Source organism: Papilio xuthus, unplaced genomic scaffold, assembly GCF_000836235.2.
Source record: "Papilio xuthus unplaced genomic scaffold, Pxut_1.1 DF825928.1, whole genome shotgun sequence".
Lineage (NCBI taxonomy): Eukaryota > Metazoa > Arthropoda > Insecta > Lepidoptera > Papilionidae > Papilio > Papilio xuthus.
This window is the reverse complement of record NW_013532721.1, coordinates 3598153-3617697: the sequence shown is the minus strand read 5'-3', so window position 1 is coordinate 3617697 and position 19545 is coordinate 3598153. Positions and strand designations below refer to the sequence as shown.

At 42.5% G+C, this 19545-nt stretch overlaps 4 protein-coding genes across 6 annotated transcripts; 2 read left to right on the top strand and 2 right to left on the bottom strand.

Moving 5' to 3' along the window:
* Positions 1-903: 903 nt before the first annotated feature.
* On the bottom strand, positions 904-10541 carry LOC106125059 (glycogen debranching enzyme). The gene is given in 25 exon segments (XM_013322144.1): positions 904-1855; positions 1898-2871; positions 3016-3165; positions 3257-3391; positions 3520-4399; positions 4481-4617; positions 4693-4758; positions 4876-4999; positions 5002-5072; positions 5282-5378; positions 5766-5934; positions 6293-6425; positions 6712-6832; positions 6947-7147; positions 7319-7387; positions 7536-7679; positions 8063-8203; positions 8275-8387; positions 8522-8713; positions 8818-8955; positions 9033-9212; positions 9407-9648; positions 9846-9940; positions 10165-10289; positions 10455-10541. Coding segments are annotated over 25 exon segments (5712 nt in total). The 5' UTR covers positions 10518-10541.
* Positions 10542-10732: 191 nt separating this feature from the next.
* LOC106125339 (FAD synthase) lies at positions 10733-19405 on the top strand. 3 transcript variants are annotated; one of them, XM_013322498.1, is made up of 5 exons: positions 10733-10810; positions 17059-17142; positions 17477-17833; positions 17910-18031; positions 18348-19405. In XM_013322498.1, exons 1-5 carry the CDS (start codon positions 10778-10780, stop codon positions 18544-18546), a joined length of 795 nt encoding a protein of 264 aa, XP_013177952.1. In that variant the 5' UTR covers positions 10733-10777; the 3' UTR covers positions 18547-19405. The 3 variants fall into 3 exon arrangements, with proteins under 3 accessions (XP_013177952.1, XP_013177954.1, XP_013177953.1); XM_013322500.1 differs by lacking the exon at positions 10733-10810 and adding an exon at positions 14519-14743 and having other exon boundaries at positions 17049-17142; XM_013322499.1 differs by lacking the exon at positions 10733-10810 and adding an exon at positions 14520-14743.
* Positions 11627-13969, bottom strand: LOC106125337 (tigger transposable element-derived protein 6). The gene has a single exon (XM_013322495.1). It carries the CDS (start codon positions 13461-13463, stop codon positions 11949-11951), a length of 1515 nt encoding a protein of 504 aa, XP_013177949.1. The 5' UTR covers positions 13464-13969; the 3' UTR covers positions 11627-11948.
* On the top strand, positions 14751-16308 carry LOC106125338 (tRNA (guanine(37)-N1)-methyltransferase). Its single transcript, XM_013322497.1, has one exon. The coding sequence runs from the start codon at positions 14837-14839 to the stop codon at positions 16154-16156; it is 1320 nt and encodes a 439-aa protein (XP_013177951.1). The 5' UTR covers positions 14751-14836; the 3' UTR covers positions 16157-16308.
* Positions 19406-19545: the final 140 nt, after the last annotated feature.

The window sequence follows — 19545 nt, the reverse complement described above, 5'->3', positions numbered from 1 at the left end:
AATTATATTTATTCCTATTAAGTAATTTATGTAGAAATGTCCCAATAAAATAAGAATGAACGAGTACTCGTTCTGGACAAATTGTATTGGAAAAAGGTTCAATTAAAACAAAAGAAACATTTAAATCATATATTAACATTATCAAATCCAATAAAATATCTGAACATTAAACGATCTTCTTTATTTTCTACGACACTAAAGTACATATAAATATTATAAAATTAATAAATATAATTTTGTATCGACAGATATTTATGTAAAAATAAACTTATTTTTCCTTATATGTTTTTATTATTGCATTGTACTATTTATCGAGGTTATTGTTTAGTTTGAGTTAGTTGATTGATCATGCTCGGTTCAAATATATTATTTATTTTTAGCCGACTCGAAGGACCATTTATTATCAAAGCACACAAATTACCATTATGACATTAATGTTGTTTTTAATGAAAACGCTCTGAAAATCTTCTTGTTATTGATGTCTTTATATAAATTCAGAAAAAAGAAATCGCAAAAATTGCGATTAGAATTTATAGTTTCTTGATCAGAGACAACACAGTATTCTTAGTATTATAACATTATTATACTTCATTATCTTAACAAAGACTACTACTACTTGTAAATAATTCAAGCTTCTAAGGAAGCAATGGCTTTTAATTTTTTAAATTTACGCGTACAATTACTGCACAAAATAAACATTTTATCTTAGGAAACAATAAAATCATTATTAAACCTATATTCATATAAAAAGTAAAAAATTATAAATCTCTTAACTTTCAATCACAACGATGCATGAACGATGCCCTCGTCACAAAAATATAACCTAGAATTATAGTTGCCAGGGAAACAATAAAGTACTTTATTAAATATTGCTAAAACATAAAATATGGCACAATGGCCGCATCAGGCCAGGCTTAGGAAGTAGAACGCAATGAAGGCGAGCGCGTAGAAGGCGCCGCTGAGGGTGAGTAGGGCGCGGACGAAGGCTCGCTGGCGCGCCGCGTCCTTGCCGCGTGCTGCCCGCGTGCGCCGCGCGGTGGCGCCGTTGTTGTACCGCGCCGCGGCGTACCGCTCGGTGTTGAGCACCTTGCGGCGCAGCGCCTTGCCGCCCGTCTTGTCCCCGCCCTCGCGCGCCACGTTGGGCCCGAGCGGCGCCGGCTCCTTGGCCAGCGCGCCGTACGTGCGCTCGTCGCTCGAGTCCGCCGCGCTCGCCCTCCGCCGCGCCGCCTCCTCCTCCGGCAGCGCGAACTCGGGCCGCGGCGCCTCCTCCGAGCCCGTCGACCTGTCGGGAGAGGGAGCGCGCGCCCGGGACGCGGAGTCTCGCCGCAGCTGCAGCGCCGCGCCGCCCGCCAGCGCCCCCACAGATCCGCCGGCCGTTTGTCGGTAATTCGGCGTCAGATGTCGGCCGCGGTACTCGGTCGGTGACGTTTCACCGAATCGCGGCATCGATGAAATTATGAACACGCGCGGTACGTCTCGGCGACAGCGCTTCAGGGGCGCGTAACGCGGACTCGGGATGACGAGCCGCTCGCCGGCGTCGTGCAGGAGGCCGGACCCCGCCGCGGGCCGCGGCTCGACTGCCGTCAGCGGGACGAAGTGGTGAGGACGCAGGACGCGGACGTGGGCCGCGGGGTCGGGCACGCGGCCGTGCAGCGGCAGCCCGTAGCGGAAGTATCGGTCGCTGTAGACGACGGTGGCGAGCGCGCCGGTGCGACCGAGCAGGTTGTAGACGGCGCGCGACAGACGACGCGGGGGGTCGCGGCGCAGGAGGCGGCGCAGCGCAGAGGGGCGGCCGGGCGCCGGCTCGTACGGCGCGGAGTAGAGCCGGCGCGGGGAGGCGGCGCGCACGGCGTGGCGCAGGCGACGCGCCCGCGCCCCGCCGCGTCAGTCCGTCAGCGTGCGCGCGTCCCGCAACGCCTCCGCCTCGCGCAGCGCCTCCAGCACCGTGGCCGCGCTCCACGCCTGCGTGCGGCACGAGCCCGCGCAGAACGCGCCGCCCGCGTTCGTCAGCTCGGGCAGCCCGCGCCACGGCGACGATCGTAATTCCGCGACCAAAGGCGCCAGCGTCGCGTACGTCGCGGCCACGGTTTTCGCGTACTTCCCGTTCTCCTGCGCGAAGGCGAGTCGCGCCATCAAGTAGTACCCGATGGGCCAAACCCACTCGGGACCCTGGTGGTAGTTAAACCCGTGCGCGACGTTCGGGTCGTCGCTATTGTTGGAGTTGTCGTAGTCGCCGCGGTAGGCCCAGTCGGCCGGATCCAGCGTCTTGACTCCGAGCGGGCCGAGCAGCAGCCGCTCGACGTTGTCGAGGGCGAGCCAGGCGTGCTTGGGGTCGAAGATGTCCGGGGCGACGGCCATGGCGACGGGGAAGTTGCAGCGCAGCTGGTAGTCGGCCCAGGGGCGCGTGGCGGCGTGCGTGTCCTTGTAGATGGCGCGGCGGTGCACGAGGTCGGGGCGCAGGTCGGCGGCGCCGGGCGCGGCGGGCACCCAGAAGTAGCGCTCGAAGTTGCGGCGGATGCGGTCCGCCCACTGCGCGTAGGTCCAGGCGGTGAGGGAGCCGTCGCGGTGTCGGCGCGCGACGCCGGGGTAGGGGAAGCGTGCGGCGCGGTGCTGCGCGGCGAGCCAGGAGGCGACGCTGTAGGCGAGCGCGACCAGCTCCACGGCGCTGCCGTCGCGCGGCGTGGCGGGCTTGCCGCGCGTGCCCGCCGCCTCCGAGGAGCCCATCTTGTCCATCCAGGTGCCGCAGTTGGCGTCGTTGCCGCCGAACGGGAAGCCGGTCTCCGGGTCGATGCCGATCTGAACGTTGAATCCCTTGTCCGACATGTGAGCGTCGATCGCGCGGCCGGCGTTGCGCTCGCGAAACACGAGACCCTAAAATATTATTTTCTTTTGTTTATTCGAGACAAAAATCAAATTAAAATTCATCTATCGACAAGATTTGCATCGTGATGTTTTAATAGTTGTCACACTATTCTTAAGTGACAGTATAGCAATGTCTGGTGGGCCTGGTCAGACCTGGAAGTGCACGTCGAGGGCCTCCTGCATGACGTCGTGCAGCGGCTGATTGGCGCTGCCGGGCGGCGCGGGCTCGCAGTCGTCGCGCGGGTACAGCCGCGCCACGCCCTCCGCCAGCAGCGCCCCGCCCCCCGGCACCTCGCAGCAGTACTGACAACCGAACACAGCAGAGTTAACAAATATCATTCAAGTATTAAGTACCTGGTCCAAATCGTGTGCAACACATGACGTGTGTCGTTACCTGTTTGATGCTCTGCAGCCACCACCAGACAGCGTCGCGGCAATTGTAGCGCGCGTTGCGGCCTCCGTCCAGCAGGTTGGGGATTAGGCCGTGCCGCAAGCACGCGCCGAACGACAGGATGTGCGCCTTCGCCTCCTGCCGCACACAACGTTACGAATAGTAAATAGTAGATTTGACGCCACATTTGGTATTCACATTACATTCTATCAATAAGATTACAAAAAAAAATTGGCTGTGTCATTTCTATCGTGTTCTGAAATTACCTGATACCGTCCGGTGAGCAGGAAGAGTCCCCGGAGAGCGATAAAGGTATCGCGTCCCCAGCAGCGCATGTAGCCGACCGCGAAGTGCGGCAGGCCCGCCGACAGCGAGGCCTGGTCGCGCACGGCCGGCAGAGGCGCCGAGCGCACCGCCGCGCACAGCTGCACGCCGCACAGCGCCAGCTCGCGCACCACGCGGCCGCCGCGCGCCCACGGGCTCAGCCGCGAGAGCGCGCCGCGCACCACCGCCGCGTACAGCGCCCGCATCGCGCGCTCGAAATACGCCGGCACCAGGAAGCGCGGCAGCTCGGTCAGCGGGCGCAGCGCCTCCCGGTAGAGCGCGCACACCGCCGCCAGCCGGGGCTCCGCCTCCAGTCGCCGCCACTGGTACTCGATGAGCCAGTCCCCGGCGCGCAGATTGTCGCACAGCGCGTGGCCCAGGTCGTCATTGGGGCCGACCACTTCCAGCAGGGACACGACGCCCTGCAGGCCGGCGTAGACGAGGGGCCCGTGGCCGGGCACGTCGTAAACGCCGCCGGCGCCGCGGTCGCGTTCCTCGGTGTCGCAGCAGTAGAGCAGCGTGTTGAAGTCGGCGAGGGCGAGGTCGGCGAGCGCGGGCGCGAGGTCGGGGGCGCGACGCAGCGCGGCGAGGGCGGTGGCGTGGTGCGCGCGCGGCGACACGCGCACCGCCACCACCGCGCCCGGCGCCAGCGCGCGGAACTCCAGCACCGTGTGCGCGCCCTCGCGCCGCTCGCTCGAGAACACGCTCGACTGCGCCAGCGGCACCTTCTGCTCCACCGACACCTCGTACTCCGTCAGACCGTTTATGTACTGCGAGTGCTTCGTGAACGCGCTCGGCGGCTGGAACGGACGCCCCGTCGATCTGTTCATACGTTTTAGTACACTGATTAAATAGCCCAGCACATTTATCGGCGTTGATGACATGAAAATCAATGAAGTGCACCTGTAGTCGACGTGCCGTATGTTAGCTTCTAGGACGATCTCGTCGAGCTGTCCCTCGAAACGCAGCGGCTTCACGTATCTGCCGCCGAAGCCCGGCTCGGGTGCGCTGAACGCCGTGAACGCCACCAGTATTACTGACTGCGAAACAACACTCATATGTACACTATATTCAAAAATAAAAATAAATGTGAATACATTAAATAATTGACTGACCTTTCTCGTCTTAGGTTCGTGTCTAGTCAAGGCGACTACGTCGGCGTCCATCTGGTCTACATATACCTGCACAAAATAAAATGTTAAATATCAAAATTGTACGAGATTGTAAAACAACTATAAAACGTTACATCCCAGAACTGGTCCACTAAATGATAGTTATAACTAAACATAGGAGGTTACCTCATCATATCCCTCCGCAGCGAGCTGGTAGTGCAGCAAGTTGAGTGCGCGGCGCGCGGCCAGCATGCCGCAGCGCGCGTGCACACGCCCCGCCCCCGCGCCCTCCGGACCATCCCCCTGCGTCTCCCCCTGCCCCANNNCCCCGCCCCCGCCTCGCCCCACTCACTGTACAGTCTGTTCTCGTCCACCACGTGAATCTGTTGTCAGATCATATTTCAAACAACTTTTAAACTTTCACTAAAAAAAGAAAAAAAAACTTGTCTTTATTCTAAAATTTGTAAGTGTATCGTATAGTAATTCTACAATATAAATGAAAATGACTATACTGAATCAACCATTGGTTGAATCGACATGGGTGCAATTTGTGACAAAGTTTTATGATATTTATAGTATGTGTGGTACAGACGTGGTGCGGCACGAGCTCGTCGTATCCGCGCGTGCTGCCGGTGGCGCAGCATGCCATGGATACCAGCGCCGCTGACGGCAGCATGTCAAACACGCTCCTACACACATACAAACTTAGCCATAGTATAAGTATGTAAAATATTTAGATCTTGTAATCTAAGATATTTGAATTTGTATTTACAATTTACCAATACTTCTTAGTGTTCATTTTCTTTTCCACAATTACCAAGTTGGAAGTTAATCCATATATTCAGAAGAAATGTGGAATAAAGAATAGTTTAAGTCACTTCTGCATACATCAGCTACCTTCCAGTCAAGGTCCCGTTAAAATAGGTCCAGCCATTTCGGAGATTACCCGTAACAAACGCAATATTGCGACCGGACGGACAAACAAAACTTATAAAAATTGGTTTTTCGCCACACAATATTTTAGATTTTTTTAATCAAGACTAAGATAAATGTGTATGTGTGAGAGTTGGTGAAACCTCTTATCAACGGGCGAGGGGTTGTCGTGCGTGAGGTCGAGCAGCATGGCGTGTGCGACTTGCGGCGCGGCGGGGCGGCGGGGCGCGCGTGAGAACGAGCCCACAGCGCGCGCACCGAACCTGTGCAGCAGCCGACCCTGCTCGTGCGAGTCCCACGCGCTCAGCGCCTCTGTACACACGATACAACTAGTAATAATCTATTGCACGAATTGGCTGCTGCGATACCACGACCTGACAGAAGATAGGCTTACACTCTGATGAGTCTGTTGAAAAGGGTTAACCCCCTTTTGGTTCCCAATTTCTTATAGGGAAAGGAGGAGAGGGTGAAGTGGACTTGACAGAGAGATTTCCCTTTTCCCATGCGTCCCCAACACCGTCTATTAAAGGTAGACATCACATATGCGGATATCTATGGACACGAGTCGCTTCGCTATTTCGGCGAATCCAGGTGGCCGCTTGCTCGTTTTCTACCTAATAATATAAATAATAAACATAATGGCACGATATATACTTTGTTTGAGACTAACCGCGTATAAGCGATGTGATGCCGAGCCGGTTGACGAAGATGTTGTCGACGTGGTCAGAGTTAGTGAACAGCTCGGCCACCACGTACAGGTCAGGCTTCACGTTGCGAGCGCAGTCCAGCATGTACTCAGCCACCTGACAACATCAAGGCGTCCTTCTTTCACTTAAATGCCACTCTCAGATTTGTCACTAATAAAGCCCATAGAGTAGATTTCTCATGTTAAATCTACACTAAGGAAAACAAGTTTACATTTATAGGCAAAAGGAGGACAGCCTTGAAGCAAAGACTATTCTTTTTTGCTATCCATTCCATCTAGACTGGGATCCTTGGTCACTCATATGTCGTGAACTGCTAGCTCCTTTAACAAATTCTTCCTAAAAAAATGAGTTGGTAAAGTTTGTATGTGTGTGTGATGCTCACATGCAGCGGTGTGGAGTGGCAGTTGTCAAGACGTAGGCCATCAAACACCTCGGCCGTCAGTTCGACATACTCGCGCATGTGGGCCCAAAGGAACGCGCTATCTTCCGGCTTCTCACCATACCTACATACAAGCATGACAATTTTAGAAAACAGATAATAAATCTATTCAGTCCTCTTTATTAGGAACAAGAGATCTATAATTTTACAATATTTTACCACATAGACGTAAACCAACCTAAGTTTAACACTGTCTCCCCAAGCGATCAACTCTCTGCGTAGATAGACGCGTCCATTAGCTGCGCGTGCGGCGAAGTCCTGCAGCGGGTCAGCGTCCATGACCCAGCCGTTGTGCGCCATCACGTAGCGCCCCGCCTCCGAGTAGATCACCGCCTCCATCTCTGACAGCGTGCCCACAGGACACGGGTATGTGAAGTATCTACATACACCATCAGTAGACCATCAGTACACCACCAATCACCAATTACTTTAATATAGCAATTCATCGGAAAGGTACCAAGACATCATAAATGTAACGTATTTGTTATGCGTTTGGCCACACTTTGGATATTGGATAAATCCAAAAGTAAGATACATAAATTTTTCTTACCTGGGCACTAGTGGATGTTTCTCGCTAACTTCTTCAATCTTCGGTCCGTCTGACTGCAGTCTATAATACCTATAAAATAATAAAACAAATGAGACTTTTTTGTATCATTGCACGATCAAAAGAGAAAAAAATGGTCTATAAAGTAATCATAACATGGCACAGATTCGTCCACATTCATAGTTCAAAGTAAATGTATGTTTCAATATTGTGATGTTACCGCATGGCAGCGAGGCAGTTGTTGAGTGCGCTGCGCAGGTGGTCCTGCAGCTCTTCAGCCGCGGCCGCGTTCAGCTGCTCCAGTCGTCGCGCCAGCTCCTCGCAGCACCGCTTCAGTCGCGACTCCTCGTCGAAGCAGTCCGCTCTGACCACACACACATGTTCTACAGATATTTCCATACTAATTGGCAACGGACAATGGGGAGAAAATCTGCTTTTCGCTTACTATAGATGTCAACATGATAGGAACACTAAAATATTGATTTCTACTAATAGATATTAGTTTTAAACGCGCCTATTGATGTTAATTCTGTCTATATTAGTTCGAATCCACAACACCGCTACAAACCCCCACAATCAGCGCCAAAATGGCGAAATCCAAATAGACACAAAATACTACGTTTTATAGCCAGTATATTTATAGAAGTCAGTGCACTGAATATACCACAGATATACAAAAAAACACTTCATTTTTACAATTTTTAGTTTAAGAACAAGGTACGGTTTAAGGTTAGATCTGTTATGTACCTGTACACGTTGTACAGTCTGAGCGCGAGGTCCATATCGACGGTGGCGTGCAGACGGCGGTACTGCGGGTCCTGCTGCAGCTGCAGCTCACCCTCCCCCGCCTCGCCACCACTCGGACCCTCCCCCCGCACCGCAGGTACCCTGACATACGACACATCATGTATACTGTCTACGACAAAGCTGCGAGAGCGAGTGAAATAGCTATAGTTTACTTGTTGCGCGCCATGCAACAGAACTGCTGCACGATGTCGTCCACGTTGCAGGTGAACAGCTCGTGCAGGCGCGCCTCCTGCAGCCGCTGCGTCTCCAGGATGTGGATCACACCCTGTACACAAAATGCTACAATCAAGTAATTAACTATCAAACGATTACATTTGTGTCCGCCAATCACTTTAATATTGCAGCTTTTATTTATTGGAACACAGTACACGCAGTACTATTCTCGGTTAGCAATGTCACCTCCAGATGGTCGAGCTGTGTGAGCCTGCGAGGAGCGAGGTCTGCGGCGAGACGCGCCAGCACGGCGTCCAGCATGGCGGCGGGCCGAAGGTGCGGACAGTTGAGGCAGTTGTACGTCGCCTCGGGGTGCTCCGCCAGCCACGGCGTCTCGTTAGCCGTGTGGTTCAGCACCACGTCGCAGATTGACAGCATCTGATATACAAATATTATGTTGACATTTTCGATACTTCTTCTGTTCATTTTACGGCAATCTTTTACAAATACATATTTAATAACGTGTTAATCTGTTTGCATACATTCCACTCGTTGCGTATCTTGGTGACGAGATGCTCGACGTCTGCGAAGGTGTGTTCTCGAGCCCCGTCGCCGCTGTAGCGCGGGTCCAACCGAAGCTGGTTGGCGATGCTATAGCTAGAGTTGGAAGCACCCAGCTCCTGTACACGAACATTAATGTAGGAAACAATAGAGGACGCTGTATCGAATTCTAACTATTGTTAGAGAAAATCCTAACTTGTATGGGCGTGAAGTGCAACAAGTTGTAACCCGCTTCCTTCGCGGGACGTAGCGCCCGTTCCCAGCGCGAGAGCGGCCCGAGGCACTTGGCCAGCACGGTCTGGCACATGAGCGCGTCCGGCGCCAGAACGCGGCTGCCAGCGCGCAGCGTCGGCGCCACGTGGAACCAACCTGAACCCTGCACAATGGATACTTGTAAGTTATGTCATCCTTGAAGCTTTCTACATTTGACATCCGATTTTCAACAGAAAAGTTCTTTTATATACAGTAGTTGGATGTGAATCCAACCATATGATGTCTTTATATGAAGTGCAATCTAAGTCAGCTATGATTTTAAACGTATTCTGTGGGTTTATGAAAAGTCGAAGGCACCTGTGGTCCCAAACGGGACTCCGCGCTGTCGTAGACGAAATAGTAATGGAAGCAGCCGGCGCGTGCCAGCCGCAGTGAGCAGTATGCGTCCGTATCGGTTAGCAGCAACCCGCTGCCAAGAGCCTCGCCCCCGGTACCTCCAGCGCCCCCCGTCACGTTCTCCTCCTCTTCCCCGCCCATGCGCCATTCCAGGCCGTAGTACTGGTTGCGGACGAACTCTGCTTGCTCGCCTTTTTCATCTACTGATATGTTTTTTGTTTTTATTTATTTGTTCGAGGCAGAAGAATACAAAAATTGTATTGCTTACTGCAAAAAATGATATATTGCTGACAAATCTATAGATCCAATTTTCATATTATTTTATGGAACCAATTACGGCGTTTTGACAGTGACGACAAATATTTTATAATGAACATAATGATTATATGAATCTACTCACGTGTATCGTTCACCACATAATTTGTGTAGAGGAAAACCTTTCTTCCGAGCAGACTGGGACCCGGACTGAATTGCAGAACGCATCCTTTTTCAAACCTAACAAATTAATACATTCTTAACATTTCTAATTTCTGAGATAATAAGGAGAAAATGTTTTTCTTTTTTCCAAGTTGGAAACGAATAGTAATATCGTTTTATTGGCCAATTAATCCGATTTCATTCCGATCACTCGATTAAAATCGAGTAGTAACGGTTATTGTCCTAATGACATGAGGGCAATGTTCATGTATGTATGTTGTTCCCCAATAGAAGCTTGCTACCTGTAGAGCGTAGCATCCTGGTGCTCGCCGTGGTTGAGCGTGAGCACGCGCACCTCCTGCGCCGCCTCTGCACTCTCCCTCGACTCCCGAGCTTCATTCGCCCGCTTCTCCACTGCCATTTGTCTCTACACAAATTATTACCTGATATGTTAAGAAGAAGAATATCAAGAAGCTAGTCGTTTCTTCTCTTACAGTTAAACTCGGGTGCATATAATTATGCAAACAATTATTTTTTTTTACTGAATTTGTTTTTTTCGCATAACATTTAAGACTAATCAGCGGTCGATAACCTTTTCGATGACCGCCTTCTCATGCACCTTCCGAGCGTAGTCGCTCTTGTCGCGAGACGACATGCTGGGGGCGATTGAGTACGCGTGCGTGCCGTGTGCGGCAACGCGTGGTGAAGTGTGGCGACGCGTGGTGACGTTAGGATTCGCGTGGTGTCGTATAGTACCGCGTGGTGACGCGTGCTGGGCGCGTGTCGTGTGGCGCGGCTGACGACACAGTGGCCGCGCCGCCGCGCCGCCCTGCCTTATAGCCGCGGCGTGCAGAACCGTGACCACACCAACACTCGACACCACGAGGATCGCTTTCAGGCCTTTGTTCTGACCGCATGTTACGTTCGACCTATTCACTACACTATTCGGTGCGTGGACCCTTGAAAGTAGCAACCTATTTTACTTTGCGCATCTTTTTACAATCCAAATACGAGCGTCCTACATTGGATATCATATTCAATAAGTACAAAAACATGCTATGTTGATAAATAGGCCTGCTGCACACTTGCTTGTTCTTACGATCTGTTATGACTGGTTGCTGTATACTTCATAGAATATTTCCAATGACAAGTCTAGTATCAAGAATTAAATTCATTACAATAGATATTTCGTATTCATTAAGCATTCTAAAATTTATTCGGGATTAGACGAAGTTATTTTCCAGTACCATTCGCGATTTTTAAAAATTATTGGGATGAGTGGCTTTAGCTTATCAAACTCCGACAGTCTGACAAACAACTTCGACTTTTGTAAACACAATACCTATTAATACGGTAATTATTTCTTCTGTTATCTTTATTCGTTGTAGCGTTGGAACTTATCAGCATCTACAATAATAAATTTATAATAATATGTCACCTAGTGTGACCTTTGTTACACCCGTGCATACCAAAATTAAATTGGCAAATGTTTATCGATTAAGGTGAAGATAACATTTTCAATCTATAAATCAATAGTTTACCAAGAAAAATTCCATTATTGAACTCATTAGATCCACAAATTGGTGTCCAAAAAAAACTGTTCTTTAAAGTAATTTTAAGTATTATATTTTTTCTGTCCGATTACACCTCAATTACGAACTTTGAATGGTTATTTTTATAAAACCTTTAAGTAGGTAATTAGAGAATTTGAACATACCCGTCTATCCCTGAAGGCAGTAAATCGGGCTAAGCAAGACAACATTTTAAACCAAACCAGTCACTCAACAGTACTACCAATGGACTGATCTTGATCGAAATGATTCTATTGAAGAAACGCTCCACAAGAAATTCAATTAAATTCAAACAATGGTTATTAACTGTGGATATTGGGATCGTTAAAGACTTTATACGACTTTCGGGCAGATGGAGTATTGGACTAAATGGTAACGAATAACTATGTTATATACGAATATCCCTTTTTAAAATAAACTAAGTACATACCATTTACATTTTAATTCAAACAAAAACATATAAAATATTTCCATATCATCAATATATTTTGTTATTGCTTTGCAACTTTGTAACTTTAGTCTTTCGCACATTCTTCTTGAACATAAGAATTTTCTATTTCACGTTTGATGTTAACCAGTGTATCATCATAATTACCCTGAATTTTAAACTGTTCCTTGCAAAGCAAAATTTTTCGTAAAACATTAATAGCATTTAAACCATCATTAAGACTTGGTATACAAAATTGTTCTTCTGTATTTCTGTCGTCGATTTCTTCTTTCACCGCTACGATTTCTTGTACATCATTCTTTGCAGCTGATAAACAAGTGGCAACGGAGTTATCTATATCTACAAACTTCTCTGTTTCCGTGACATTCAAAGGTGGTCGCAAACTTTGTGCCAATTTATCTAAAGGCACTTCTTCTTCATCGCTATCAGTAACAAAAATCTGTTGCACTAGAGGCATAACGTCATCATCCGAGTATATTGTTAAGAACTCGGTTATGCCTGCTTGTCTAAAGCAATCGGCTATGGTATTCTGCGAAACGTTCTCCCATGCTTCTGATATCATCAAAATAGCATCGAGAACCGAAAAGCTCTTGTGGTTATCGTTGTCAAGGTTTCGTATGATATTTAACACTTGGAATCTTCTGTATTTATATTTTAAACACCTTATAATACCTTGCTGCATAGGCTGAAGCACAGAAGTAACATTTAATGGTAAAAACACTAGTTTTATATACCTCAAATCATTAACACTCTCATGAGCAGGACATTTATCAACTAATAGTAAAATTTTCCTATCAATTTCTTCTAATTCAGCATCCCAATGTCGTAACCATCTTTCAAAGATTTGTGAAGTCATCCATGAATTAACATTGTTTTCATATGTTACCAGTAGTGAATTATTGTTTTTTAAACAGCTTGGTTTTTTAGGTTTGCCAACAACTAAAAGTTTCTTTTTCATGGTTCCTGTCATATTTGCTGCTACAAGGATAGTTAGCCTCATGTTAGACATTTCCCCAAGAGAACAATGTTGTCCTTCAAACTTGAAACTACTGTCTGGTGTCAAACTATAAAAAAGTCCAGTTTCATCCGCATTAAATATGTTATCTGGTTCATATCCTGCACATAATATCGGCAACTTTTGGGATTTCCATTCATCTATAGGACTGGGAGCTTTATTTTCACCACATATTTTTCCATATATTATGCTATGCCGGGCTTTGAACCGTTGAATCCAACTAGCGGAGCAAACAAAGTCCTCTCCAAAATGCTTAGCAAAATCATTTGCTTTTTGTTGCAGAATAGGTCCATTTACAGAATAATTATTAGCTCTTTGATGTTTATACCACTTTAACAATGCTTCTTCAATATTTGTATTTTTCGTTGTTCTTGCCCGTTTCATTTTCAAATAATTGGCATCATAAAGTATTTTGATTTTTTCTCTTTTTGACCAAATGCTCGATATTGTTGAGTGTGGCACACCATATTCCTTTGCCAAGTCTTTGTTTAAAGTTCCACTCTCCAACTTTGATATTACATGTAACTTTTCTTTGATATTTAAACTTTTTCTTTTCTTTTGCGACATATTTTATCATGTACCTCAATTTTAAAATTTGACTGATCTTGTACACTTCTAAATGAATAATAGAATCAAAAAAATTATTCTTGGTTGAACTGTATGAAGACTTATACTGAATTAAATTAAGACCTAAATTTGGTCCATAGTCCTCATTTATAAAGTCTTCATGCATAACACTGTTCCAAATGTTTTTACCAATGAAAATTGTTAAATGGAACCGCTGGTTTACATATACATTATTTATCTAATGTCCACATTAAACTTTTTTTGACTGTTATTAGTAAGTAGAATGTGAACTAACTATACAATTACATAACAAACACAATAATTCAAACATTTTCTTGTTGTTGAAGGTGAAGTGTTTACCTACCAAGTTTTAATTAATAGTTTAATTTTGCCATTTTATTTAAAGCTATCGTTAACAAGAATTCATAAGTAATATAGTAATAATTTAAATATAGTTCATGGTAAACACTGAATGTGTCAACTTTTATAACAAATCTATTATTGTTTTGGTCAAAAATAAACAAAAATCACTTTTAGCATAATTAAGTTTTATTTTCAAATAATTAAAACAGGTTACAGGTGTTGTCTGTATACTACTGAGTACTCTTGTAATTTTAAACGGTTTTATTTTCAATGATTTAATCTATTCCTTAAATCCAAAATACTTACAAGAAAATGATGTGTGATGTTTTCACTGACTCATTACTTTACGTTAGATATTTTTCCGGAATAGAAAATAATTATTTCTCTATCAATAACTACTCTTTGTTCCGAGGAAAAAATTTTATTTCAAATTGAACTAATTCCCTCCTTTGAATTATAATCCTACTTTTGTGAGTTTTTGACAGTTTTCACCTCCACATGACCTTCAATTAAAACTTTTTATGTTGGGTAAAATTATTTTATTTTACGCAAAATCAGTTAATCATTATTACTACCTTAAAAATTATAACATTTAGGTGTGGTTTATGCGTAAATCAACTTGAATAAGAAAGGGGAAATCGCAAAAAAAATACGTTGGCAGAGAGTTTTATGTTCCTTTATACTTTTAAGATTAAAAGAAAAAGTTAACGTCAAGTTATCAAATTTTCAAATTGACAAGTTTCCCACTTTCGTTGACTTTCGTTTGTAAACTAAAACTTTTCTGACTTTCATGAATGTGGAGTTAAAAGATAAAAAGACTTAAACATAGTTGAACTCTTATTTATTTGAAATCACATGAAACATGAAGTTGTAAAATGTGTACTCGCCAAACGCCACCGTGTAAATGTCAAAATTAGGTTAGTACAGTATTGAAACTTTCTTCCACATAGTTGCTCCTTTTTATTTTGGTCAATTATATTCATTTTCTTTTCGTGGTATTTTGTAAAAAAATGACTGCCGTTCTTCCTGTTACTTTATTACCGATTGGTGTCCGGGGTATGAAAGTTCTTAATCGTCAGAAATTCTTGCGTAAGGTGGTGGTTCCGATACTAAAAGTGTGCGACGAAAAGGTGTCTGAAGTGACTCCCATATGTAAGAATTACTTTCTGAAACTTGAGAATTTCAAACCTATACAACCTCTGAAACAAGATTCCGAAAATTCATATAAGATTATACATTTAAACCCGGAGAGAATTAGTCATTGGACTGACATAGACAATTCAGATCGTGAAGTACTGCAGAAATGTGGCATCACAGAAAAAGATTTGGATTCAAAAGAAATAGAAATTATGTATGAAAATTTTAAGTATGATTCGATTTTCAAAGCAGTTCTACCAGAAAATGAAGAAACTGTAAGTGGATTTTCTCAAATAGGTCACATCATACATCTTAATTTGCGTGAACATCTTTTAGATTATAAGAAACTCATCGGAGAAGTATTGATAGACAAAATCAAAACATGCAGTACTGTTGTTAATAAAAATAACATCATTGATAACACATACAGAAATTTTAGTATGGAAATTATTGCTGGTGAAGAAAACTATATAGTTACAGTAAAAGAAAATAATTGTAACTTTAGATTTGATTTCTCAAAGGTATACTGGAATCCACGATTATGTAAAGAACATGAGAGAATATTAGAATACTTAAAACCAGGTGATATTTTATTTGATGTCTTTTGCGGAGTCGGTCCCTTTTCCATACCTGCCGCTAAAAGAAAGTGTAAAGTATTTGCTAATGATTTAAACCCAGATTCATTTACATGGTTAAATTTTAATGCTAAGCAAAATAAAGTTAATATGAAAAATTTTAAATCATATAATTTGGATGGAAAAGATTTCATATGTACAATTTTTAAAGATTTTCTAGTTAATTTGTGTAAAGGGACAGAAGAAATTCAGAATGAATCTAAAATACATATAACAATGAATTTACCAGCAATGGCTGTTGAGTTTCTAAAACATTTCAATGGATTATTGGAAGACAAAGTATTTATGGAGAAATTCAATTATGAAATTATTGTTTATGTGTATTGTTTTGTGATTGGTGATGACCCATATAAAGATGCAGAAAAACTGGTTAAAGAAAGTATTGAATGTGATATAAATATTTTGAATACTTTTAATGTAAGGAATGTTTCACCAAAAAAAGAAATGATGCGAGTCACATTCAAACTGACCAAAAATATAATTTTTGGTTTAAAACATGAATCAGAATGTGAGCCTCCTCCAAAAAAAATATGTGTAGAAAAAGAAATAAAAGAGTAGGCCACTTTAAAGTGATATATAAAAAATATACAGGGTGGATTCTGAGACACTTGAACTCTTACTTTTACACCCATAGTGTTTTATGAATTTGTCAAGTGTATGTAATATTATAAGTTAAAAACTATTATGATTAATATTGTTATAATAAATTAGGTCTATAAGTGGTCTTATAGTTTTATTTACATTACCTTATTAAGAATTAGCTTAGTAAATAAATGAAATGAAACAACTCAATGTTGCATAGTAGATTGGCTCATTTCAGCATTTGATGTCTTATTGATTTAAATGTAAACAATAAATATTTAAGAATATTACTGTGGGACAAATAAATGTTTACAAATATAAAATTGTTAAAGACACAATGATCAAATGACATTTTCGTCAATTAGATTTTCTTTGTAGTGCTTGAACATGCTTTAAATACTTTAATAAATTTTGCTGGTGTTGTTTAGCATTGTAACTAGTTAATAAGGTAATTAAAATGTTAATTAACATATAATTTACATAGATTAGTAAGAATGCCTGCAACTCCATAATTTTAAAATAATATAGTCCCACTATAATGCTACTAAGTTAACATTCTTAAATAGATATTTTAGAATATTAATAACTCATGATTATACCATGGCCAAGTATTTTTCTCTTATGATTGAAAAACGCGCCCTACATAGTGTTAGACCTACACTAGTGTTGGCATCAATTAAACATTTTAATGCCAACTTTTAATTATCCGAAACAGATAAAAACGCGTTATTCTTTTTGCCGCATAAAACCTAAACAATTATTCAATCATTATCGAATTTGTATAGTAACCTTCGGAACTAAAGTATGCTTGTGATTTCTCTTTGTACAAAGTTACTTGATTGATGTTAATGTGTTTGAAATAACATAGTTGGTTTTAGGTTTATTTAAAGATGCCGCAAAAATTGGAAAACGGGAACATGGATCTACCAGATATTGCGGAAGTTCTAGAAGAGACAAAACAGGTACGATTTTTAAATGTTAAACATTTTATTGTGTGTGTTCACTGGGGCCACTTCAATTGTAGTCACCAAATCAGTTTCGATTTATTTAGTAAGATTACATTATTTTAGATGTATGGATGTTTGTTTAAAGTCATATCCGGAACGGCTGAACGGATTCGAACAAAATTTGGCATAGATGTAGAATATAGTCTGTAAGAACACATCGGCTACTTATTAACTTTGTATTAACTCCGCGAGGACGGAGTCGCGAGCGACAGCTAGTAATAAGTAAAATCAAACAGTTATTGATTTTTTAATAATGAATACGACTAACAGTTTGATTTATTCTTTACAGATAATACAAAAGTGTTTTACACAGTTTCAATTAGATGAAGTGTTTTTTTCCTTCAATGGTGGCAAAGATTGCACTGTCTTATTGGATGTTACAATTGATGTATTAAAAACTATGTATAAGAGAGAAGACATAGTAAAAGATCTGAAAGTACTGTATATACGGACAAGAGGACCGTTTAAAGAAATAGAGAAATTTGTTGAAGAAATAGAGAGTCATTATAAAATTAAACTCATAGTGGCAGAAGGAGATATAAAGGAAGTGTTACAGGGAATAACAGAAAGTGATAAGAATTTAAAAGCCTGTCTAATGGGTATAAGACGGACAGATCCTTACAGCGAACATTTGAAATTTATGCAGGTAAAAAAAAAATTTATACTCTGTTGTCTTCCTGGAATTAACTTATTTTTTAACAAAAGAATTATCCGTATTGTAGCAAACAGATGAAGGCTGGCCGCAATTCCTACGAGTGTCGCCCCTTTTGAACTGGACATACCATCAAATATGGAGCTACATACTGCAGCGACACGTGCCTTACTGCAGCCTCTATGATAAAGGGTAACATATCTGCATAAGTAAATAGAACTAACTAGGGTGAAACCTCCTGTATACTGCCTACTATTAGTGGATACAGGGTGTTTACATAATTATACGAGGATTCTCCACATACCTATGTGGTTTAGAGGTCAATAGAAAAGATTCAAATGGTTAAGATAAAAGGGTGTTTCGTTGGGCCGACCGGGTTACCGGTCAATAGGTCCAATGGGATTTTTTTCCAATAGGAAACAACCAAAATTCCAAATAATTGATAGAGAGACGTGCATTCAACAATGGCACTTTTAAAACTTAAAATAAAGGTTTTTTTTATTTACAGTTACACGTCAATAGGCAGTACATCGAACACGTGGCCTAACCAGGCACTAGCTTATAGTGAAAACGGTGTGGTGTCGTATCGGCCCGCGTGGCAGCTGCAAGACGCCACGCTGGAGCGCGCCGGCCGCGGCAAGCTGTACGCAAACGGACACGCCCATGCGCAAGCGCACGTGGACGTTGACATACAGGCTAACTTATAAGTACGTAGCTAGGGAAAAATACAAGTGAAGTAACGTGCGTTTATCATATTACAGTGATCTTGTAGAAGAAATATAGTGCAATTATTAATTTATAATTTAAAATACGCCCAATATATCGTATTTTAGCGAGTAAAAAGTTTTAGTTTACGTAAATTGTTTGTGCCTATAAAATTGTGTCCGAAAATTGGGAAAATTGTGTCTTCAAAAATACTCGTGTATAGAAAATTGAATTTAATAACATAGGGAAACCCAACACAACGTTAAACGCAATTTATCATCTCAAATTATATTTAAGTGTTCTGTATGTCACAAATATATTGATTGCTATATATGGCATAATTATATAAAACAAGAACAAAACTCTTATCTAATATAAAACAAATTTAATGAAATTAAACTACTATTCACATTGGGTGCTTGAAGAGCCCATAATTGGTTACCTCAACTGCCTGAACCACAAAATCCTTTCCGGTAATTATTTTGGATTGTTTGTACTTATGAGTTTACTTGCACTTGCAAATCAGATAATTATCTTTTGCTTCAAGCTGTTATTGTTAAAAGTAAAATTGTTTTTAATTTTATTTGACAGATAAAATTATGTTCTACAAAAATATGTTTAGTCTGTCAATGTAACTGATTGGATTTCTTGTTCTTTAATTTTTTTTTAATTTATGGAATGTTTTTATTTTTGCCAAACTATTTATTTTATTGTACTTTTTTTCTACAGATCTATTGAATTATACCATACCAATATTTAATCTATAGCGTGATAATTTTACCTCGTTTTACAGAAATTATTTATTACCAGTGCAAAGAATCATTTAATGTACTTTTATTTGTACTTAATTTTAAATACATGTAAATCGTAATATTGGCCTTTAATTTGAATTTACATATTAAATATTATGTTTAAATATTTTTCTAAAACTATTTGAAAAAATTCTTGTACACCAATTACCCTCTTACAAAATTATCACTATCTGTTTTAAAAAACTCATT